We start from the raw sequence: 24,875 nt of genomic DNA on the forward strand, positions 1-24,875 counted from the left end.
CCATTTTTCCAGCAAAAGAGAACTCCAGATCGGATGTTTTGCTTGCTTGTTGTCAGAGGGGAGGAAGCTGGGCGAGACGGCTTGTGTTGCAATATTGGCACTTAGCGATATCCTCGCAAATGCTTAATCAGTAACTTAAAAAGATGCTTTAATCAGCAAAAATCACTGAGGGACCAACAAATTATAAGAGAAACTGCACAATTATGGTAAACATTGGACCAGAGCCAGGACACTGCCAGTTCAGAAGACACACTAAATATGCAAGATTCTTAACTGTGTCCATTACTGAACTCAGCATCCCAAAGACGGGTAATTTTAAAGAAGAAACCAACATTGTTTTATTAATGCTGTTAGAAACTTGCTAGCCAATAAAATGTATTCTTATCAACTCATCATATGCATTTTTTTGCCATCCCTATTGCATCCCCAAGTCTCCTTTCCCCTCAACATAAAGTATCTTTCAGCTGCCATTCATAGCTCCATCCCACTCAACAAAGAGAATCCTAATCAGAAAATAAGCAGAAGTGAGAAATTGCTGGGCCAGAGACCTTTTTTCACTTCAAGGGCCACATTATGTCTTGAACATGTTTCTCAGGGCCACATGTGAGGGTTGTGTGTCACCTGAGGCAAAAGCGGGTGAGACCAGAGGCCAATATGGGTGGAGCAATGGAGGAGACTCTCACAGTGGATTGCATTCAAGCCATGCTACTCATGGCGACATAACATCTTGATCCAGGCAAGTGAGAGCCATTAGCACGGATAAAGGACACGTTCTAGCCATCCAGAAAACACTTGAGGGCGTTCTGGAGCAGCAGCAGTGAGGGGTATAGCCCGGAGAGAGGGATGTGTGGGAAGAGTCCCAAGAATGAGGGCCAGTGCCAGAAGCAGGTCAGCAATAAATCACACGGCGTCAGTGAAGTTAACTCTTTATTCAAGGAAACAAGGTTGACTCAGGAGGCCAGGCCTAGTGAACACAGCAACGCGTCCTGATAGATTCTGCCCCTATGAGGCAGTTGTGGGGACTGAAGGTCCCCGCCTTCCCACAGTTCCCTCAGTCCTCTCCCAAGCAATCTGAGTCATTGCCACTGTGCCTGACTTTGCTCCACCCTCTTCTTCTTCTTCTTTTTCTGCCTCTGTGTAAAAGTTTTATTAATTTTCAACACAATATACATTTAATACCATATCAAAGGTTTATCACAAATTATATATTATGGAGTTCCTTCAGCTTTTCTGCCCATCATCCGTAATTAAATCTTAGTTACGCATTTCCTAAATGTAATACTGCCTTTTTATATGCCTTCCTAATCTTATTTTCTTTTTTACAATACTCCTCAACCTTTCACAGAGGTTCTTGAAATCCCACGAACATTGTTTGTTCATCACATATATTTTTCAGATATTCTACAAATTTTCCCCAGTCCTCAATGAACTTATGATCTCGTTGATATCTGATCTTCCCAGTTAATTTGTCCAGTTCTGCATAGTCCATCATTTTCATTCTCCATTCTTCCAGGGTCGGTAATTCCTCCTGTTTCCATCTTTGGGCCATTATTTGCTCCACCCTCTTCATATCTCTTCTGGTTCTGGGAGACCAGGGGGAGGGGAGCTTGTCACAGCAGGAGAGGAAGACGCTCTGGCTCCTTCACCAGCCTGATTCATCTCTGCCTCTTGGCCCCCCTCCTCTCCAGCCTCTGCTTCTGGATGGCTCTTTTCCACAGACTCCTCCTGCTCACTAAACCCCGTTGCCTCCTCAGCTTCTGACACCACCTTCTCCCAGTCTGTTCCTTCTCCCTCGGATCACTCATTGCCATCTCATCACCAGTCCCCTAGATCTGGGCCTTCTTCCCCTGGGAGTTCCCCAACTGGTTCCTCCCCCCCCCCCCCGCATCCAGCCAGTCTTTATAAATGCTCTGGTATGTTATTACAGCGGTACCTCAGGTTAAGTACTTAATTCATTCTGGAGGTTCGTTCTTAACCTGAAACTGTTCTTGACCAGGAAGCACCACTTTAGCTAATGGGGCCTCCCGCTGCCGCTGTGCCACCGGAGCATGATTTCTGTTCTCATCCTGAAGCAAAGTTCTTAACCTGAGGTAATATTTCTGGGTTAGCGGCGTCTGTAACCTGAAGCATCTGTAACCTGAAGCGTATGTAACCCGAGGTACCACTGTACTGCATTTGGGAAACTGATGAATTGAGGCTGCAACCCTAACTCCACTTCCCTGGGAGTAAGATCCATTGGATTTTAATAGGACTTGCTTCTGAGTAGATATGTTTGCTGATAAAACTCCCACTGGCTGTTCACCAAAATCGAATGGAGGTGTGGCGTCTGAGCTCTGTATTAGTATGATGGAAGGGAGTATTGAGAAAGCAGCAAGAAACAGCTCCAGCTCCAGACCTCTCTGGCTTTAACCCTCAATGTCCTGGGCCGACACGGACCTTCTCCCTAGAACAGCTTTCGCTCGGCTACGGGGCCGATTTGATGCATGTGGTGGTGGGGAGAACCACAGACCTTTCCCCATCTGTTCCCTTGGCACTCCCGATGGGGCAAGGTGAGAGGCCAAGAGAAAGCTGTGTGGTTGCCATAGCGATGGAGACTTAACCCCACAGGGGAGAGAGCAAGGCACCTGATCTCAGCAGAGGGCTTGACACACGCAGGCACCCTTCCCCTTGTCCTGCGTGACCCACTTCCCCAGTTTGGGCAGAAGCATCTTGCGGAGGCCAATGCACTTTCATTAACAGGATTAGCACCTTTAGTGTGCTGGGAAAGGTGGGGGAGGGGAGGGGAGGAAGAGCAATATATATATATATATAGCCATGCAATTTCTGTATGCATTTTGTATGGTATTTAATTTATGCACACTTTACCCCAGCATATGTATTTCTGTACACATCACTTGGCTGGAGAATTGCAATGCAAAATTGGGAGAAATGAACATTTCCAAGAGTAGCTGTGTGAGTGTCTGGAGGCGGTTGGAGGATGGATGGCAGCTAACAGATTGAGGTTGGATCATGACAAAACAGAAATATTGTTTCTGGGGGCAGGGGCGGGCAGGTGTGGGGAACTCCCTGGTTCTGAATGGGGTGGCTGTGCCCCTGAAGGACCAGGTGCGCAGTCTGGGAGTCATTTTGGACTCACAGCTGCCCATGGAGTCTCAGGTTCATTCTGTGTCCAGGGCAGCTGTCTACCAGCTCCATCTGGTATGCCAGCTGAGGCCTTACCTGCCTGCGCACTGTATCGCCTGAGTGGTACATGTGCTGGTTGTCTCCCGCTTGGACTACTGCAATGCGCTCTACGTGGGGCTACCTTTGAAAGTGACCCAGAAACTACAACTAATCTAGAATGTGGCAGCTAGACTGGTGACTGGGACCATATAACACCAGTTCTGAAAGACCTACATTGGCTCCCAGTATGTTTCTGAGCACAATTCAAAGTGTTGGTATTGACCTTTAAAGCCCTAAATGATTTCGGCCCAGTATACCTGAACAAGTGTCTCCACCCCCATTGTTCAGCCTGGACACTGAGGTCCAGCTCCGAGGGACTTCTGGTGGTTCCTTCACTGTGAGAAGTAAAGCTACAGGGAACCAGGCTGAAGGCCTTCTCGGTAGTAGCGCCCGCCCTGTGGAACACCCTCCCATCAGACGTTAAGGAAATGTGTAATTATATAACATTTAAGAAACGTCTAAAGGCATCCCTGTATAGGGAAGCTTTTAAAGGTTTGATGTTTTACTGTGTTTTTATATGTGCTGGAAGCCGCCCAGAGTGGCTGGGGCAACCCAGTCAGATGGTCAGGGTGCAAATAAATGATGATGATGATGATGATGATGATGATGATGTCTCAGGGCCAGTGGCGTAGCGTGGGGGGTGCCAGGGGTGCCGGCCGCACCGGGCGCAACTTCTGGGGGGGGCGCGAGTCCAGAGGGAAGGGGAACGCCCCTCGCTCAGCCCGCGCATCCCTCGCCCGCCGGCAGCTTCCCCTCCTCGCCTCGCTCAGCGCCGCCGCCGCGGATGCCGCCCAGACCCCCCAGCGCCCAGGGCCATTTCCCGGGGAGCCTCCTCTGGCACATGCCCCGCGCAGGAGGAGGAGGAGGCGGCTCCGGGATGCTCCCTCCCGCCCCGGGAGGCAGAACGCAACGCACAACACACACACACCCTGTCGCCCCCGCGGCAGAGCAAGGCAGCCAGACGCGGAGCAGGGAGAAAGGCTCGGGCTCACCTTGGGGCAGCCTCCGTAGGAGGAGGAGAAGCCGCCACTGCCGCTGCCGCCGCCTCCGTGCACCCCCAGCACCGGGAGAGAGGCCGCTGGCTGCCCGGCGGGCCGTGGTTCCTTCCTCCGCCGGGCGCCCAAGGGGAGGGGGCTTCGGCTGCCTCGGCCCGCGGGGGCTCCACAAATAATAAATTTAATAAATTCCCTTTTTTAATAAGATATTTATTAAAGTTTTTAATTTTATACAAAGAGAAAAATGCAAAAAAATTAGAAAAATATATATATTAAAAACACATAAAATTCACAACTTATTTTTCAATAACATATTTCCCTGACCTCCTCATACCTCCCCTTCTTGTTTTCTAGTTCAAATTATTTGTTCAGCAAATCCTTATCTCATAGCATTACCGCTAAATAAAAACCTTATTTTCTATCCAAGTTCTTGAAACTTAAACTTTTACTTTAAAAAACCATTTTTTCATAACCTTTTATACCATTACAGCTAGAAACCACTTAATTTCAATCCAACATCATTCAACATTCCTTAATATTGCAGTATTTCTGTAAATAGTCCTTAAATTTCTTCCAATCTTCTTCTGCCGACTCTTCTCCCTGGTTGCGGATTCTGCCAGTCATTTCTGCCAATCCCATGCAGTCAATCAACTTCATCTGCCATTCTTCCTGTGTGGGTAAATCTTGCGTCTTCCAATACTTTGCAATGAGTATTCTTGCTGCTGTTGTAGCATACATAAAAAAAGTTCTATCTTTTTTTAACACCAACTGGCCAACCCAGTGGCGTAGCGTGGGGGGTGCAGGGGGGGCCGGCCGCACCGGGCACATCTGGGGTTAGGGCAAATCCATGGGTTAGGGGGCGCAAATCCACAGGTTAGGGGGCGCAAATCCATGGGTTAGGGGGCGCAAATTACTTGCCTTGCCCCGGGTGCTGACAACCCACGCTACGCCACTGCTCAGGGCTCATCTACAGTTACCTTTGCTCCTCACTTCTAGGCATAGGTCAGGTCCACGTCTGACAGGTGCCCCCCCCCCCTTTCTGCTTCCTGCACACAAACCCTGAATCGGAGCAAACAGCAATTCACGGAAACCCCAAATCACCTTTTGCTCCAATTCTGCATTAAAGAGTGGGTTTTCCTGGAGAAAGCCGGTGGGGAGAGGGAAAGCTCAGACACAGACCAGGAAAGTGTGGTGCAAAAGTTAAATTTGAATGATCTGTTGGCTGTCATACTGTGTTGGAAAGTGCGAATTAGGTTTGCCCATAAAAGTGAGTGGAATCAAATTTCTCCCACGCCAGTACTGTGTTGCTCTATGGAAAACGTCCGATGGGCTTCTGTGACCTGCATTTGTATGCAAGGCATGAGTGGACTTTTATGCAAGGTTCCTCAATTGCCCTTTTTTCTGAGCTAAAGGCCCCTGTAGGAATTCCCCCTTCACCCTCTCACCCGGGACGGTTTTTCCTACAGAAAGTGACTAAATATTCCCATATAGTACAGGGAGCTGACATTAACGAGCAGCTAATTAACAGCACTGATCTTGACAATTCCAGTGTCAGAACCCCTAATTAGTCTCACATTCTGCTTTAATCAACTGTCCCTGTCACGGTTTTAATTTAATTTCGGGATCAGGGGCTGAAGCGCAACAACTGGAATGTTGTTGCTGAAGAAGGAAGTGGGGAGGCAGGCTTAACTCCCCTACCCCCCCACTAATCCTTCCACTCTACCACATTTATTTATTTTAAAATGTATACCCCGCTTTTTCTTTGTAAAATCAGCTCAAAGCAGCTTCCAAGCACTTTAATAAGCCACAGTAAAGACGTCCTGATTTTCTCAAATCAATGTTGTCAAATGGCCATGGAGCCCCAGGGCCACATTGCCTTAGAGAGCAACATTCCAGTGGCTGGAATGCGTGGGAGCCAGAGGCAAAAAGGGATGTGCCTTTACCTGCGTACAGCCGGTCTTGCAAAAGTCAAAGGCATCTGCACAAAGCCCCAATGCATGGACCTCCCCAGGCATCATCCAGGCAAGCCAGGCAGCAAGCACTCAAGGAAAGAAGGGATTTGAATCCTGGTCTCCCAGGTCCAAGTCCAACGCTCTAGCCACTATGCATTGGATTTCTATTTAAAACACAGCTATCATTTCCAGGCTTATAGCTTGTACATGGGCCAATTTTACGCAGATCCCTGTCCTCTTTTGCCCCCTATTTTGATGATGCATTTCCTTGGTTTTGGCAATGCGTCACTGACCACTCTTCCTCAAACCAGGGTTCCAGATGTGTACATTCTGTCCTGGGACACTCAGTTAATGAAGTGCAGTTTGAGGAAGGACCACATACCCTGATGAAAAGAGGGGTGTCAATAATAATAATAATAATAATAATAATAATAATAATAATAATAATACTCACATCTGACTAAGTTACCCCAGCCAGTCTCGGCAGCGTACAACATACAGTGGTACCTCAGGTTAAGTACTTAATTTGTTCCGGAGGTCCATACTTAACCTGAAACTGTTCTTAACCTGAAGCACCACTTTAGCTAATGGGGCCTCCTGCTGCTGCCACGCTGCCGGAGCACAAATTCTGTTCTAATCCTGAAGCAAAGTTCTTAACCTGAAGCACTATTTCTGGGTTAGTGGAATCTGTAACCTGAAGCGTATGTAGCCCGAGGTACCACTGTGTATAAAAAAGGTAAAGGACCCCTGACAGTTAAGTCCAGTTGCGAATGACTCTGGGGTTGCGGCACTCATCTTGCTTTACTGGCCGAGGGAGCCGGTGTTTGTCCACAGACAGACTTTCCAGGTCATGTGGCCAGCTTGATTAAGCTGCTTCTGGTGAAACCAGAGCAGTACACGGAAACATCGTTTACTTTCCTGCCAGAGCAGTACCTATTTATCTACTTGCACTTTGACGTGCTTTCAAACTTCCAGGTTGGCAGGAGCTGGGACTGAGCAACGGGAGCTCACCCAGTCACAGGGATTCGAACCGCCGAACTTCTGATCGGCAAGCTCTAGGCTCAGTGGTTTGACCACAAAAAAAACATAATAAAAATTAAACTTCCCTATACGAGACTTCCTTCAGATGGCTTGGGGTTGGATGACTCCTTACTCTTGGATGAAAATAGGGACATCCTAGGAAAAGCAGAACATTCCAGGATCAAATCAGAAACTGGGACGGCTTCTGTGAATCCAGGACTGTCCCTGGAAAATAGGGACACTTGGAGGGCCTGGGATCATAGCTCAGTGGTAGAGCATCTGCTTTGAGTGCAGAAGGTCCCAGAAGGTCCTTATGTTCCTTTCCCCTTCCCTTTAAAGCAAGTTTCTTGTGCCATAGAGATAAGCCATGTGGACCGCTTTGAGGTGAGTCAGTCCTGAAGGGCTCATGGAACAGTTTGATCTAGTGCACTTATCCCTGAAAGCAGCAGAGTGGCTCAGAGCGAAAGCCAGGAAGGCTGCAAAGTTAGTGACCACGGGAACATAGGGTTGTATCCAGCTAAATTATGCTTGGGGGTTGTCTACTGAGATAGCTCGGTTGGTAGAGCACGAGACTCTTAATCTCAGGGTCATGGGTTTGAGCCCCACATGAAGCAAAATATTCCTGCATTGCAGGGGGTTGGACTAGATGACCCTTGTGGTCCCCTCCAACTGTACACTTCTATGATTCTATGACTGTTAGACCGCTCTAGGAATTGTGGATCTTGGAGGGGAGTAGGGGCCTCCTAACAACACGCAACACCAGTCATGAACTACAACTTCCAGAAATCGTTGGGGGGAGCCCATACCCTCCAACATTTCTCTGATGAAAATAGGGACATCCCATTCCATAATGATAATTTTACTCTTTATACCCCACACATCTTACAGGGTTGCCCCAGGCACGCTGGGCAGCTTCCAACATATATAAAAACATAACAGAACATTAAACATTATATAATTTTTCCTTCGGTATACAGCAGAGATGTCCAGCAGGTTGATCACAATCTACTGATAGATCCCCAGGAGGTTTTGGTAGACTGCAGTCGATTGCTGGGTCGATTTCCTTAGTGTTGGTAAAAGAGAATCCAGCCCTGCCCTCCATTGTTGCACGACCTGCAAAATGGAAGACGGAGTTAACTCAGTGAGGCTGTATGCTTCCCCAGAGATCTGTTGGCAAGTGGCTGTTCCCCTTTCTTCCCAAAAAGCCAACAGCTTAGCCTTGAACTCCCTCAAAATGGGGGTAGATCACTGCCAGTACAGTGGTACCTCGAGTTACATACGCTTCGGGTTACAGACACTTCGGGTTACAGGCTTTGCTAACCCAGAAATAGTACCTCAGGTTAAGAACTTTGCTTCAGGATGAGAACAGAAATCGCATAGCAGTGGCGTGGCGGCAGCAGGAGGCCCCATTAGCTAAAGTGGTGCTTCGGGTTAAGAACAGTTTCAGGTTAAGAACGGACCTCCGGAATGAATTATGTTCTTAAGCCAAGGTACCACTGTATTTAATTCTGTGAGTAGATTGCAGTCTCTTGGGAGTTCGCCACCCCTGGTATACAGAATTGCCATCAGAGTACTCAGGGGTCGGATAACGTCATATCCTCCAGCATTTCTCCAATGAAAATAGGGACATCCTAAGTTAAAGTGGGATCAAATCAGAAACTAGGATTCTCTAAATCAGGGACATGCCTGGAAAATAGGGACACTTGGAGGGTCTGGAAGACCATGACTGTTTAAAGTGGCATCTGTGCAGTTCACATATATGGTTTGAATGTGGCCTGAGCTGGCGCCTACTGTTGACCTCCCCTGCCTTCTGCCCCACCAGCCCCAGTGGGCATCAGTCCCCAATGCCAAAAGACAAAGCAAAGGGGCAAAACAAGAAGAGGTGCCAGGAAGAAGATGGGTTAAATTAAATTGTTTTTGATTCCTGACACCATGTTGCTCCATTGCAGACTCTCTTTCTCTCCATCTTCATCCTCTTAACTCGGCCTTGTCTCAGGGCAGACTCCTAGCAAGGGCCCTTTCCTCTGTGAAATTACTTGTTTTTCCTTTTAGATCCAAACCGCTCTTGGTCTCTGGGGGTGGCATGCTGTCAGGTTTACAATCCTTTTAAAGGCCGTGCTTCTCTCTTTTAGAAAGCCCCCGAGATAAGATTATCTTTGTTTTAACACTAGTTAAATCAAGAAGGGTTTATGATATAGTCTGGCGAGTGCGGGGAGGAGACCCAGCTTTTCATCAGCTCCACTTTGATGTCTCCCACTCCCTTCTCTGACTTTGGTCTCTGCTGCCTCCTTAATAGTGGCCAGGCCCAGGAAATGGATGCAAGCTTTTAAGAAACAGTTCATACAAAGCCCCACAAACTCACAAGACGTGGGGATTCCTTCTGGAGAGCAGCTGGCCAGGAATTATCCCCTGTCTCTGGAATCGGGTCAGGAAGAAGGGCAAAAGCTCCACTTATAAAGGCTTTTAAGAGAAGGGAATGGGGCCTCCTAGATTTTGCACTGTCCCCAATTGAGACACAATATTTAAGTACAGTGGTGCCCCGCAAGACGAATGCCTCGCAAGACGGAAAACTCGCTAGACGAAAGAGTTTTCCGTTTTGGAGGTGCTTCGCAAAACGAATTTCCTATGGGCTTGCTTCGCAAGACGACAATGTCTTGCGAGTTCCTGCTGGTTCCCCCCCTTTTTTCTAAGCCGCTAAGCCGCTTATCAGCTGATCCGATCAGCAGATAAGCCGCTAATAGCGCTAATAGCGCTAATCCGCTAATCCTTCAATGGGCTTGCTTCGCAAGACGAAAAAACCGCTAGACGAAGAGAATCACAGAACAGATTCATTTTGTCTTGCGAGGCACCACTGTACTGCAGGGAAGAAATTCTATTGAGTTTGCATTGAAAGGTGAGCCTGCCTAAGTTGTGCTTTCTGGAGCAAGATGCAAACTGAAACACACTGCTGTGCGCATCTCCAAGTTTTTTGGTGCAGCTCTCTTGCCAAGTAGTATGTAGAGAGAGAAAAAACACACCCATTCTAGGGGGAAGGTGTTCATCAAAACACATGCATTTCCAGCATTCCACGGGGTTGGGCTAGATGACCCTTAGAGTCCTTTCCGACTCAACACTTTGATTCCATGATGAGTGAAAATAACATACAGAAATGTGTTATATTAGGGGAAATATAAGCATTAGAGGAAATACGCTTTGCCAAAATGTGTCTATTGGAAAAATTGCATTAAAAAATGTGTCAGGAGAAATTCACACTAAAATGCCAAGGGGTTTTCACAGGAAAACTTACAGGGTGTTTTTTTTAAAAAAAAATGATGCAGAAATGTGGAGGGTTGAATTTAAGATTGGGAAAAGAAAGTAACAATGAGAAACCGAAATTCTTTTAAGATAGAATGGGGGAAAATATGTCATTTATTTGAAAAACCATTGCTAACAATTAAACCCATTAGCAGGATTAATCTAAAATTCAGTCAAGATTATTGATTGAGGAAATATAAAGGAGAAAATTTAAAAATGGAGTTAGAAAGGAGATGGTTCTCAACAGAAGGAACCATGAAAGGGATGAGGGGAGTTGAAGGGAATATTTTATTTGATGCTTGTATGGTGTGAGACTGATAAACTGAAAATAAAATTTACATGCACACATACATAATGAAATTGATTGATTCACCCGTAGATATACAGTGGTACCTCGGGTTATATACGCTTCAGGTTACATACACTTCAGGTTACAGACTCTGCTAACCCAGAAATAGTACCTCAGGTTAAGAACTTTGCTTCAGGATGAGAACAGAAATCGTGCTCCGGTGGCGCGGCAGCAGCAGGAGGCCCCATTAGCTAAAGTGGTGCTTCAGGTTAAGAACAGTTTCAGGTTAAGAACAGACCTCTGGAACGAATTAAGTACTTAACCTGAGGTACCACTGTATTCTAAAGAGCAGAGTAGCCCCTCTTGGGGGATGAGAAGGAACCTGCCCAACCTCTCAGGCGGCTTTGGGAAAGAATCCCTTGCTTTGCATTCTTCTCCTTGAAACCCTGACTTCTCGGACCTGGAACATATAATGACGAGTAGCTTCTTCTCTCTCCTGCCCATTCCCCCACCACGCCTGTTCCAGGCTCCATTGGATAAAAATGGAAGATTTGGAGCCACAGCGCAGCTGCACAGATGTGGGGAGCGCACAGCGAAGCATGAGCCACATGGCAGGGACCCAACTGCAGCCCATGTGGTCCATGGAGCCAGCGTGATGCTCTGCTTCTGGAATTCATAACCGCAAATGTGGAAAGCTCTTCAGAAATGATGGGAGAGGGCCTGACTTGAAAGCTATTGCTTAAAATCTGGGTATATGGAAGAAAGGTTTCTCGCTGCTGTTTTCTGGCTCATGAGCCAGACCTTGACCTCAGGTCTTCATCGAGCTTCAAGTTTCTCTTCTCTGTGCAAAGGGAGGGGGGGAGCAGCTAGAAGGATCATTCAGTTTATAATGTAAGGGTCAGCTCTGCTATCAATAGGTCAACTCACCCTAAGAGGGTGGTGGAGGAGGTGTTGCTTAGCAACCAGATGGAGCGGCATGATGTTTGCTGACATAGCATGTGCCCTGATTGGCTGTGTAGTTCTGAGGGAGGTTTCTCATTTTTTGTTCGGTTGAATGTCTTCCTGCTATGTACAACGCCTGACATAAGAAAGACAAAACCTCTCTGTTCTGTTCTCCTCAAATTTTACACTGTTTTGGTTCAGTTTTGGTTCAGTTTTCCTTGTTAAAGTGTGCTCAGGATTTAATTTCTTTCTGGACTCCATCTGTATTATTTAAGTGACTTTACTAACAGTTGCAACAACAACCATGACATTATATGTGTCCAGAATTTTTTTTTTATTAAAAAAAACCAGTCATGCATATATCTTACATAATTTGCTCTTCTTCCAAAATTCTGCTTTCAAAGGATACTACAAATCATGTGTGCAGGGTGTGTGTGTGTGTGTGTGTGTGAGAGAGAGAGAGAGAGAGAGAGAGAGAGAGAGAGAGACAGACAGACAGACAGACAGACAGACAGAGAAGAATCAGCCACATGGAAAAGGACGTTAGCACAGTGGTTGAGCCAAAGGTTTGCAATAGAGAACATGATCTATAGTAACAGCTATAGTAACAGCCGTGAAAGTGATTCTCAGTAAGTTGCTTCTATGCCAGACATTAACTTTGGGATTTGGCTGAAAATTCATCACTGGGTACTTAGAAAAATGTAGGCCACCATCCCATAAGCACAAATAGGCACACTGTTTTGCAGGTGCTGGTTTATATGTATAGATGCAAATTTAGGTCTGAGCCTATTGTGAGTGGGCAGGATATCCTTGGCACTGCATTTTGAAGCATGTCCAGCAACATTATAAGTAAAGTTGTTCTTTAAAAAATGAAGAAGGGCAGGTGGGGGATGCCGCAGGAAATCTGGGAACAGCACCCGATTTTTCTGTTTGATTTGTGTTTTGATTTAATGCCAGGGTGGGGAACCTTGGGCATGGAGGCCAAAGGAGGCCCTCCAAACCTTTCCACCTGGCCCTTAAGACTCTCCTCAGGCCATGCAGCCTCCTAAACCATGCAGCTTTGAGCTTATGCCTTTTCCCTGTCCTGGCTGCCAGACAGACAGAGAGAGGCGTAGGAATGTCTGTAGAAACAAGCCTACTGTACAAAGGTAAAAGAAATACCTCATCTGCCTACTTCTGCCCCTGCCCATCACTGCCATGTGGTCCTCAGAAGGCTGTCCAGATGTTGAATGCAATACTTAGGCTGGAAAAGGTTTGCCACCTCTGATTCAGCATATGGGCCTGCTGTCGGCAATAATAATCATGAGAGCTAGGAGATTCATTTCTCATTTGAACAGGCAGCTGGGATTCTTAGGTTTCTAACCAAATGCTAAAGAGAGGCCGGGAGTTGCTTCTTCCTCACTCCCCACCCCTGCTGGCACAGACCTTCATCACCATCAAACTTTATTACGGTCGCAGACCAGCATAAGATAAAAACATGCGAATGAAATAAAGCACGTGAGACTTAAAGAGGAAAGAGATAAAAGCTAATAGTTAAAAGTGATTATAACTCACATCAATTTAAAACAGAAACAAAAGACAAGCAGCTAAAAGCGGCTATAAGGGAGGGAGCGTGAAGCAGTGCAGGTCCTGCTGTCAAACCATCTTTGACAGATGTCCATCATGGCAGCGCAAAATCTAGCAGCTGAGTACGTGACATTTGAGTTTTCATCTTGGAATAGTAGGGAGATAGAGAGTTTTTATGTACATCCTGGGAATTTGTATAGTATAGGCAGGGCGAACCTAGCTCCTATGTCTGTATGGAACTGGCAGTGAAAAAATGCATGTTTCCAGTTGCCCAGAGCCACATGGACATTACCATAGCCACCAAGATTTCTCTGAAGAAAACAGGGACATCCTATTCCATAATTATAAGAAGAACTTTGCTATTTGTACCCCACCCATCTGACTGGGTTGCCACTCTGGGTGGCTTCCAACATATATACAACATAATAAAACATTTAAAAAAAACTTCCCTATACAGGGCTGCGTTCAGATAGCTTGGGAGTCAGATAACTAGATCCCTCCAACATTTCTCCGTTGAAAATAGGGACATCCTAAGGAAAAGCAGGACGTTCTGGGATCAAATCAGAAATCGGGTCAGCTTCTGTAAATCAGGGACATCTCTGGAAAATAGGGACACTTGGAAGGTCTGCATTTCCTCTCCTCATACTGTGTCTTCCTAAAATGGCCTTCCTGAAGGAAAAGCCCTTAGTTTGATAGTTCCTTGGTTTGACTATGCACTGCACCAAGGAATCCTTCCTTTCACCCGTCCTGAACCTCCCAACATTCAGCTTTACTGGATGTTAATAAGTTCTAGTGTTATCAGAGGGGGAGAAAAGCTTTTCTCTGTCCACTCTTCCCATGCCATGCATGACAGGACACTTGCTGCCAGTTTCTTCAGTTTGACACTGTGGCTGCGCTGGCAGGACCAGCAGAGAGGGAGTTCCAAAAATATTTGGCTGAAGAGCAGGCCAGATCAGTTTCATTCCTGCCCCAGCACCCCGGTCAGTTGGCAGCCTAGAACCACAAGGCAGCACTTGAAATAGAAGCTGCCCTGGGAAAATTCTTTGATGGGACATAAAATGTTCATATAAATTAGCAAAGCATCAATGTTTACAACAGCCAAAGCCACCAATAAAACCTAATAATAATGTTAAAATCTTGAAACAATTATTCTTAAAATGTGCTTATGCTTAATGCAGCTCCCTTCATGTCTGCAGATGTCCCACCCTCCACAGTAGAGATGGTGAAGAAATTAAATTCAGTTTGAGTTTAAAGACGAACCTACCTCCTCTGCACTTTCCAAAATAATGTGTGAACTGAGGTTCAGTCATCGTTCAGAATTTGCACTTGTCTTAGTTTTGCAATGCAGTTCTATAGCCAAGTAGTTCCCACAAAAAAACCAAACATATAGGCTAGCTGAATTTGCTATGAGTATGTTGAAGCTCACCTCCAAAGGCATGTTGACCCTGCCCAGGAGAGATTCATTCCCTCTCACGCCTTCTCTCAAGAAAGCATATATGAAAACCAGCTCTCCTTCCCATTCCTCACTCTTCTCGCCAATGGCACATAACCAGGGACTTGAATTTGGCCCAGAAGCAGGAGCTGGTGCAAAGTTCTCAGTGCCAAACTGCTGGCAGCGTGTGACACCTCTGGTGGAAGCACTGGAAATGAGACCCTCGCCCAGAGTACACAATGTATTAGGGGTGAGACAATCCTGTATAGGATTTTGCACACTAGTATCAGCAGCTTGAACTGGGACCAGTAGCTTTTGGGCTGTCAGGCCAAATGGTCACAAGCATTTCCTGGGGAAAGCTGAAGAAGAAGAAGAAGAAGAAGAAGAAGAAGAAGAAGAAGAAGAAGAAGAAGAAGAAGAAAAAGAAGAAGAAGAAGAAGAAGAAGAAACTTTATGGTAGAGATAAGTAAAACATGAAGAATGCAACTTTCTCTGGACTCTGCAAACCTGTTTGGCAGTTTTATGACCTGCACAGCAGTGCCTCATCTGATCACAGGAGAAAAACAATGCAAAGAAATTGCCACAGGCAACTGTAAAAACAGGCTCTGGACTGGGTGGGCCATTAGTCAGATACAGCAGGCTTGCCCTTATGTAGGTGGTTCCAGGGTTACAAGTTAAGCTAATGTAATAACCAGGTGATGTATGGAAGTGAGACCTGGGCCATAAAAAGGCTGATCGCCGAAGAATTGATGCTTTTGAATTATGGTGCTGGATGAGACTCTTGAGAGTCCCATGGGCTGCAAGAAGATCAAACCTATCCATTCTTAAGGAAATCAGCCCTGAGTGCTCACTGGAAGGACAGATCCTGAAGCTGAGGCTCCAATACTTTGGCCACCTCATGAGAAGAGAAGACTCCCTGGGAAAGATTGAGGGCACAAGAAGAAGGGGACGACAGAGGACGAGATGGTTGGACAGCGTTCTCGAAGCTACCAACATGAGTCTGACCAAACTGCAGGAGGCAGTGGAAGACAGGAGTGCCTGGCATGCTCTGGTCCATGGGGTCACGAAGAGTCGGACACAACTAAATGACTAAACAACAACAAAAATAACCAGGGGTGCCAATATTGGGGAGGGGGTGTGTCCCTGTCAGTGTCTGAAAAAAAGCAAAGGTCCTGACTTCCTTTGTCTCCTCAGCCTGGTCCTCAGACCCTTGTCAGCATAAAAGAGTCTACGAGAAGAGTGTCTTTGCAGAGTATTTTCTGCTTTTATTCTTAAAAGTCTTTATCTGCAAAACGACCGACCAACTGTACACACATCAACACTACCAGCTTTCTCTAACTAACCAACCAACCAACCCACAACCAACACTAACATTGACCACTCTATATATACAGATACAGTTAAGTGAAAGGTTGCATGAGTCATTATAGGCCGCTGACTTATGCTGACTTAGTTCTTTTAGCATTAAAGAAACAGCGGCCAATTTTTAGCCATGACAAGCACCGCCCCACATAATTGATCGCAAGACAAACCATTTGAATGGCAGTGCCCATCAACTTTGGGGACCCCCCAGCCTCCTCAAATATTTTATTGGAGTGGGGAGCAAAGGGACCTTGGTCCCTAGGAGTTCCCTATACCTGGCAAACCAGGTGGGTAGATGGATAAGCTCAGTATTAGAAAGAAAATCCACCCTAATCCTTGCCCCTCGATTCTCCGCAATGGGAGCCTTAAGATTTATGTTGAGATCAAAGGATGGAACACCACTTCCCATCAGAGTCTTTTTTGTTGTTGGTGGTTCTGGTTGATTTGGATCCAGAATGTGGCTTCCACCATTACCACCGCCCTTCCTCCTCCTCAGTAATTAGACATTCTTGGGCAAGGTCTATTGGTCTATTGGAATGTGTCACGGAGATGTCATCTGGAATAGATGGGCTGCAGGGAAGGAGGGGGAGTCTCACAGGGCCATATGACCTCCCACTCAATCACCCGCTGGATTCTGAGATTTCACAGGACCCCACTTAGCCCACGTGACTTTGGAGGCAGGATCCACCATAGCCACAAATACTGGAAACTGGAAGCATCCCTTGGCCTCCCTGTATGTTGGTGTTGTTTATACAAATCTGTGGTGCCACCGCAATTGGAACACAGTGTACAGCTCTGGTTGCCACACACCAAAAAAGGATATTGTGGGGATGGGAAAGGGTTAAAAAAAAAACAACGGCTAAAATGATCAAGGGGTGGAGCAGCCGCCTTAGGAGGAAATATGTTTCAGTTTAGGGAAAAGGCGACCAAGTGGGGGACGGGGTGGAGGCATATAAAATCATGCACGGAATAGAGAAAGAAAACTTTTCCTCATTACCTTATAGAAGAAGAACTTGGGGTCATCTAATATTGAATATTGGATGTTTCTTTTTCTTTCTTTCTTTCTTTCTTTCTTTCTTTCTTTCTTCCTTCCTTCCTTCCTTCCTTCCTTCCTTCCTTCCTTCCTTCCTTTAAATTTTTATTTGGTTTTACAAAAATGGTGCACCCAGGGTCAAAGCCCCTCTGGCATATCCCACACTACACCCCTGGTTGTAGCTATGTAAACTGGCAGGATCCACAGTGAGCTAAAAGAGCCCCGTCCCGTCCCCCCTTCACACACACAAGCATACTTGGGCTGGGCAATATCTGGTTTTCAACTTTGGGATATACCACCATCTAAGCATCATGATATACTATGTCTGCAATAATGATGGAGCTATGTAGAGGCATTGTCTGGCTTCATGGTTCTCCCCACATTGTGATTTTTGCATAGCGCGCGCGCACACACTACTACTACTACTACTACTACTACTACTACTACTAATTTATTATTTATACCCCACTCATCTGACTGGGTTTCCCCAGCCACCCTGGGCGGCTTCCAACCAAATATTAAAAACAATACAGCATCAGACATTAAAAACTTCCCTAAACAGGACCGCCTTCAGTTGTCTTTTAAAACTAAAATAGTTGTTTATTGCCTTGACATCTGCTGGGAGGGCATTCCACAGGGTAGGCACCACTACCGAGAGGCCCTCTACCTGGTTCCCTGTAACCTCACATCTCACAGCGAGGGAACTGCCATCATGATTCTCAATATATTGCCAGGTCAACCAATATCATGATATGGACTTGAAACCGGTTTTGGATGATATATCATCCAGCCTTAAAACATACACAAACACACAGGAACATCAGAATGTGTTTTATACCCAGTCAGACCATTGGTCCATCTAACTCAATATTGTCTACACTGACTGGCAGAAGCTGTCTGAATTTAGGCAGGTGTCTCCCCCAACCTTTACCTGGAGATGCTGGTGGTGGGGTTGGAATTGAACTGGGGTCCTTCTTCTGGCAAAGCAAATGCTTTTCCACTGAGCTATGTCCCTCCAACACATCAAACTCCACGGAGACTGGAGAAAAAGGAGAGGGGCTGGTTTTGCAGCTGTTTCAGGAGAGACAAAGCCCACAGCTCCCGTGCCTTAGGATGGGTCCTTTGCTCTGGAACAGCCTGGAGTTTGTGGAGGGAGGGGGCTGGTGACTTAACAATCTCAACTTTACCTCCCAGCTGCTGCTGCCACAAGAATTAGAGGAGGGGTTGCTGTGAGCTCCATCCTAAATCTTGGATATTTGAAGGATGGGGTTGTGGTAGGAGGTCTTTCTGCGAACAGGGTGGGGGGACTGAGAGAGATACAAAAGAGGTAAGGTGATAGCTTTTACTAGAGCTGCCTCTATTGTCAAGGGAATGAGCGATGTTTCGGATTACACAGAAGGAACTCTTTCCCCAGACAAAATAGGGGGGGGGGGAGTGCAGTTGAGACAGAGAGACAGAGAGAGAAGAACGGGCAGTTCTAGGATCTGCCAGGGCACTCCAGTTCAGAAATATGGGGGTCTGAAGCATGCAGACTCAAAACACACATAAATCCGGGATTTGAAACCAAAGAGGCTTGCAGCTTGAGAAAGTGATGCATTCAGCTTAGGATCAGTTTCCTTAGCAGATTGCTTTGTCCTACCCATGCCTGTTTGCAGGGCTGGATTTAGGACGAGGAAGGCAACTCCCCCGCACAGGGCACTGCTCAAGGAGGGCGCCAAATTGAGAAGATCCATAATTGAGAAGATCCATTTGGGGGCACCAAATTGTGACCTCTCTCTGGGCACCATATTCCCAAAGATTACCCAATTCCGCCCTTGCTGTTTAACCACTTTGCACCTCAGAACTGGTGCTTTTCCAAGCGTCACATTGTGTTCATTTCACATTTGCAAGGAGTCCATCTTTTAGTATGCCACTACCTGTACTTTAAGGGAAGCGGGTGGCGCTGTGGTCTAAACCACTGAGCCTCTTGGGCTTGCTGATCAGAAGGTCGGCGGTTCGAATCCCCGCAATGGGGTGAGCTCCCGTTGCTGTGTCCCAGATCCTGCAAACCTAGCAGTTCGAAAACACACCACTGCAAGGAGATAAATAGGTACTGCTGTGGTGGAAAGGTAAACGGCATTTCTGTGCGCTCTGGTTTCTGTCACGGTGTTCCATTGCACCAGAAGCTGTTTAGTCATGCTGGCCACATAACCCAGGATGCTGTCTGTGGGCAAATGCTGGCTCCCTTGGCCTGAAAGTGAGATGAGCGCTGCAGCCCCATAGTCGCCTTTGAATGGACTTAGCCATCCAGGGGTCCTTTACTTTTACCTTTACCTGTACTTTAGAACTCCTTGTCTCTGGACATGAAACAGGCACCTGCACAATGGCATGTCAGATGCATGCTGAAAACTATTAATTTATTATTGTTATTTCAGCAATTTAGTTGCGTATATTTGTTTTAAAAGTTGTGCAGATTATTATTTCAATATTAACCAGTTTACATATATATATATGGGCTGTTTAGTAGTCTGTCAATTTTTAGCCGTGCTTTAGCTATAATTTTATAGGGTGTGCTCCTTAGATTAAGCAGTTTATAAATCTTTCGGACTATATCAGCAAGCAATGTTGCAATTTCAGAGAAGTGGGTTTCCTGAGCATGTACATGCACCACCCCCAAGGCCCACAATGGGACGGGAGAGAATTTCACTTCCATTTGCATTTTAATGTGAAACCGGCAGCTTTCAAACCGAAACGTGAATGAAATCGTGAATATCCTTCAAGATTTTGTCTCTGAATATTGCAGTGCAGCTCTCCCAGTGAAGAGTGTGTTCAAAAATGAATATATTTCGGGGAAATGTCATACAAAAAGCCTTGCGAAATTGTGCATATTAGGCAGAACTGTTTATTCGGAGAAATTTCCACTAGAATGCTGATGTGTTTTCATGGCTTTTTTCTCTAAATGCAAATTTCTGCCCAAATGTGTTGAACCGAACGGAAGATTCAGAAGAAGAGACTCTGAGAGAAATCAAAACTGGCAGATCCATCCATCCCTCACCGATTTCCAAACCTCCCCATATTTTCATTGCTTTTAATAGGATTCTCCCCACCCCCTTTTTCCTTTTCCAGGATGCCCCTCAGGGACATTCAAAGCCAGCCAGGGGGATGAGGGCTGCGTCCATTGCCCCATCAACAGCCGGACCACGTCAGAAGGAGCCACGAATTGTGTCTGCCGCAACAACTACTACCGCTCAGACTCTGATCCGCTGGACATGCCATGCACCAGTAAGTTGCCCACAAAGGGGAGGGGGCAAGTCTAGAAGGGCGGTATACCTCATCCTTCAGGGTCCTGTGGGCATAGACCACGGGTAGGCAAACTAAGGCCCAGGGGCTGGATCTGGCCCATTCGTCTTCTAAATCCGGCCCGTGGACGGTCCAGGAATCAGCGTGTTTTTACATGAGTAGAATGTGTCCTTTTATTTAAAATGCATCTCTGGGTTATTTGTGGGGCATAGGAATTTGTTCATCCTCCCCAAAAATATAGTCTGGCCCCCACAAGGTCTGAGGGACAGTGAACTGGCCCCCTGGTGAAAAAAGTTTGCTGACCCCTGGCATAGACTATTGGTCCATCTAGCTCAGTATCAGTGGCAGCTTCCAGGGTTTCGGTCACAAGTCTTTCACCGGCCTACCCAGAGATGCCAGGAAGCGATGAGTGTAAATGCTACTTTTATCCAATAGGCTGCTTTCTACACACACACACACACACACACACACACCCCTGCCTCTGTATCCTCCATCCAGGGAAACAGTATCAGAGTGGAAGAAACACATTCCAGCCAGGGCGAAACATTTGGGATGCAAAACAGAGCCTCTAATGGCTGTAGCCTTAGGAAAGTTCTGGCAGCCCTGAAAGTCCCTGCTGTCCTGCACCATCTTACCTCCCCATTTCCTCCCTTCCTGCAGCAATCCCGTCGGCCCCACAGGCCGTCATCTCCAGCGTGAACGAGACCTCCCTCATGCTGGAGTGGAGTCCGCCCCGGGACTCAGGGGGCCGCGAGGACCTGGTCTACAACATCATCTGCAAGAGCTGTGGTTCGGGTCGGGGGGCATGCACCCGGTGCGGGGACAACGTCCAATTCGCACCGCGCCAGCTTGGCCTGGCCGAGCAACGCGTCTACATCAGCGACCTGCTGGCCCACACCCAGTATACTTTTGAGATACAGGCGGTGAACGGCGTCACTGACCAGAGCCCCTTCTCGCCCCAGTTTGCCTCTGTCAACATCACCACCAACCAAGCTGGTAAGGATCTGTTCCATTCCATTGTCATGTTCCTTCTTGTTGTTTTTATTATTTACTTACTTCTTTGGAGGACACCCCTCCCCCCAAAATATGAAAACCTGTATTTCTGTTCATACATGGCAACTTGTAACATTATACATCTATAAAACAGGTCCTTATTGTGTGATCCACAAATTAGTACAGACTGTTGGAACCAGTCTTGGGTTTTCGGGAGAATTTGTGAATGAAACAAAGCTCCGCCATTCTCCCGTACAGGTATCTCTGTGCTTTGTTCCTCTTGGCAGTCTTAATTTGTGAGTCAATTTTTCCATAAGGGCAATACGCCATACTCTCCTGTACCAAGTGTTCAAGTTGCACCTTTTAAGTCTAAGATGTGGCTATAACCATATTTGCTGCCACTAAGAGAAATCCAATTGGTGGTTTATCCACCAACTCCTGATTCTTATTTAAACAGAGATCCAGTAACGCAAGTTCTGAAGCAGGCTTCCTCAAACTCAGCCCTCCAGATGTTTTTGGCCTACAACTCCCATGATCCCTGGCTAGCAGGACCAGTTGTCAGGGATGATGGGAATTGTAGTCTCAAAACATCTGGAGGGCCGGGTTTGAAGAAGACTGTTCTGAAGACTTTGTGATATACTGATGTGAAATGTTATTTAAATTTAAATATGTGTTCCGCAAAATCTGCCACTTTTGGTCATGTCCACCAAAATGCCTATATCTGCCTCTTTCCCTACACCCATGCCAGCACATAGATACCCATAAGGATGCTTATGAGTGTATGGAAGTTTAACTGGGGCTAAGTATCATTTCTGAAGTATCTTCTGCATGGTTTCCATGATGCTGGTAGAGATAGTTTTATAGGGAAACTTGCCCTAACTTGCCCCCTGAGTCCAAGATTCAGCTTCTGTTCCCATTTCCAAATCTGTTTCTTACATATGTTTTAGCCCCCAGAACCTGTTGCAGAAGAAATTGTTTCTTTTATAGAGGTGGAGGAGGAATAGATTTTATTAAAGTTTTGGGGGGAAAGATATACAAAGGTTGCCTATTTTTTTTAGACTATCAAAGATAAAATAAATTAATCTAAATAAAAAACACAAAGAAAAAAATATAAAAAGGGACAAGGGGCAGAGAGAAAAAAGCAGAAGTTCTGATTCTTTTTGTCAGCTATATATAGAAAAATATTCAAAACAGCCAGTCCAAGGTAACACCCAACTATTCTACTTTCTATAATCCAATGTATTCTTCAATCCTCAAAGGAGAAAACAGTTTTCAATGGCTTTATCTGACCTAATTGAGTTTTGACTGCCTTGAAGCACTTCTTGCAAGTGAGCACTCAGATTGCTGGGTTTTTAATCCTACTTTGTTTTTTAAAAGTCTGACTAACTATATGCAAAATTATACCCCCAAATAGACCCATTAAGATTAACAAACCCAAGTTAGGAATGTTCATTAACCTCAATAGGTCTACTGTGTGCAGGGTACAAGCCAATGCTAGTCCTGCGCAGGGTAAATCCCATTGACTTCAATGCATCTAAGTAATCAAATCAAATCTTTACTATGGTCATAGATCAGCATAATTAGGGTGGGGTACAATCATTTAATGTCTGTAAAACCTTTTTGGAAAGCTAAAAATTATTAAAACAGAAGGTATATCTAAAAGACTATAAGAATCTAAAAGAAGCATTAGAAGCATTAAACAGATGTGGAAGAGCGTAAAAGGTTAGTATATAAAAGACTATAGCTAATTTACAGATAGGAGTATGCAGTAAATCTAGTTTGTGGGACAGATCGTCATCCAACGGATTTTGAGTGCTGCTATGCAGAATCTGGCAAAATTGTATGTTGTGGCAGGGAGGTATAGAATTGTCCTGTGTGCCCTGAGTACTTATGGAGCAGTGGGGAGATGAGGCTAATATGAATGTCTCTATAATATAGTTCATTGGAGAAGCACACGCTCTATTGTTTCTATTTGTCCAGAATCACAGGGGCATTGTCTCTCCGAGTAAGCTACCACCCAACACATTTAAAATAACCACGTCCACTGTATTACTGCAGCGTAATTCTATAAACATTAATACATATGTGTTTGATTATAAAGTTATACGCCTCATTGAGCGTATCTGTTTATGTGCCGGTTCGTTTAAGAAACCTTGAATGTATACATACATAATAAGGGTGTAATATTATGGGTATGTGTATGTGTGGAAATGAGGGGGGGGGGTTGTCAAGATCAAGGAGCAAGATAGAAATTAGTGTGCGGGGGGGGGGGGGATCTGTGCATATAAATTAGGCACTGGGATTTGCAGAAAACGCCATCTCTCGTTTCCTCCTTTCTGCCGGCTCCCCGAGGAGGTGGGCATTTTGAAAACTCTGCCCCTGAGAAAATAGCATCTTCTGGGGTCTTCTTCATCTCCCTTACCGAGACACAAAGTCAGGTCCTTTGGACTGGCCGTTAGAGGCCCACACCCAGGGCCGGATTTAGGTTTGATGAGGCCCTAAGCTACTGAAGGTAATGGGGCCCTTTATATGTCCAGCTGTCCTTTGTCAACAATAAATTGTCGCTGTTTATTGTGCTGAATATATGCTATATGGCACCATATTTTTCGCCCCATAGGACACACCGCCCCATAGGACGCACCTAATTTTTTGGGGGGGGAATAAAGAAAAAAAAATTTCCCCTCCCCAGGCACGGGGCAGGCGCGGGGGAAGCCCGAGCTTCCCCAGACCCCAGACCCCAGAACAGCCTGCTATCTGCAAGCCTAGGGAGCTGCGCTGGTCTCCCCAGGCTTGCGGAGAAGTGCGCGAAGCCCGGGGTGCTCGTCAGCGCGCACCAGGCTTCGGAATGCAGGCAGCTCTGCGCTACCCTCCGGAGCCCCGCGCGGCTTCGCGCCGGGATCGGGAGGGTGGCACGGAGCTGCAGGAAGCCCTGGAGCGCAGGCAGCTCCATGCCACCCTCCAGAGCCCCGCGCGGCTTCGCGCCGGGATCCGGGGGGTGGCGCGGAGCTGCAGGAAGCCCTGGAGCGCAGGCAGCTCCGCGCCACCCTCCAGAGCCCCGCGCGGCTTCACGCCAGGATCGGGAGGGTGGCGCAGAGCTGCAGGAAGCCCGGGAAAGCCTGCATTCGCCCCATAGGACGCACACACATTTCCCCTTCATTTTTGGAGGGGAAAAGGTGCGTCCTATAGGGCGAAAAATACCGTAATTTATGGCCTTAATAGGTATCTAAAGCCATTTGCACATAACAAAATATGTATTTTATCAAAGTAATTGTTGAACTGAAATACAATTAAGAAGTATATTAATAGTGAAATACAATTAAGAAGTATATTAATAGTGATATTTTAGGGAGCAGGCTAGCAGGAAGGGCCCATTACTTACATCATAGGAGCCTACACAACACAAAACACTGTTGCTGTATGTAGGTTTTATTTTATTTGTTTTTTTATCTTATATTTCGAAAATGTACATCCGGTTGTTTTTTTCCTTTAAATTTTT

General features: G+C 46.2%; 1 protein-coding gene across 12 annotated transcripts in view; it reads left to right on the forward strand.

The window, feature by feature from the left end:
* Positions 1–24,875, forward strand: part of EPHB2 (EPH receptor B2) — a 114,920-nt gene that overhangs the window by 49,952 nt on the left and 40,093 nt on the right. For all 12 annotated transcript variants that reach the window (XM_083512918.1, XM_083512912.1, XM_083512909.1 and 9 more), the window contains exons 4-5: positions 20,213–20,368; positions 21,047–21,382. In XM_083512918.1, coding sequence (XP_083369044.1) covers positions 20,213–20,368; positions 21,047–21,382 — 492 coding nt within the window. The remainder of the gene's footprint in view (positions 1–20,212; positions 20,369–21,046; positions 21,383–24,875) is intronic.

Source organism: Podarcis liolepis (assembly GCF_965112155.1).
Source record: "Podarcis liolepis genome assembly, chromosome: 7".
Classification (NCBI taxonomy): Eukaryota; Metazoa; Chordata; class Lepidosauria; order Squamata; family Lacertidae; genus Podarcis; species Podarcis liolepis.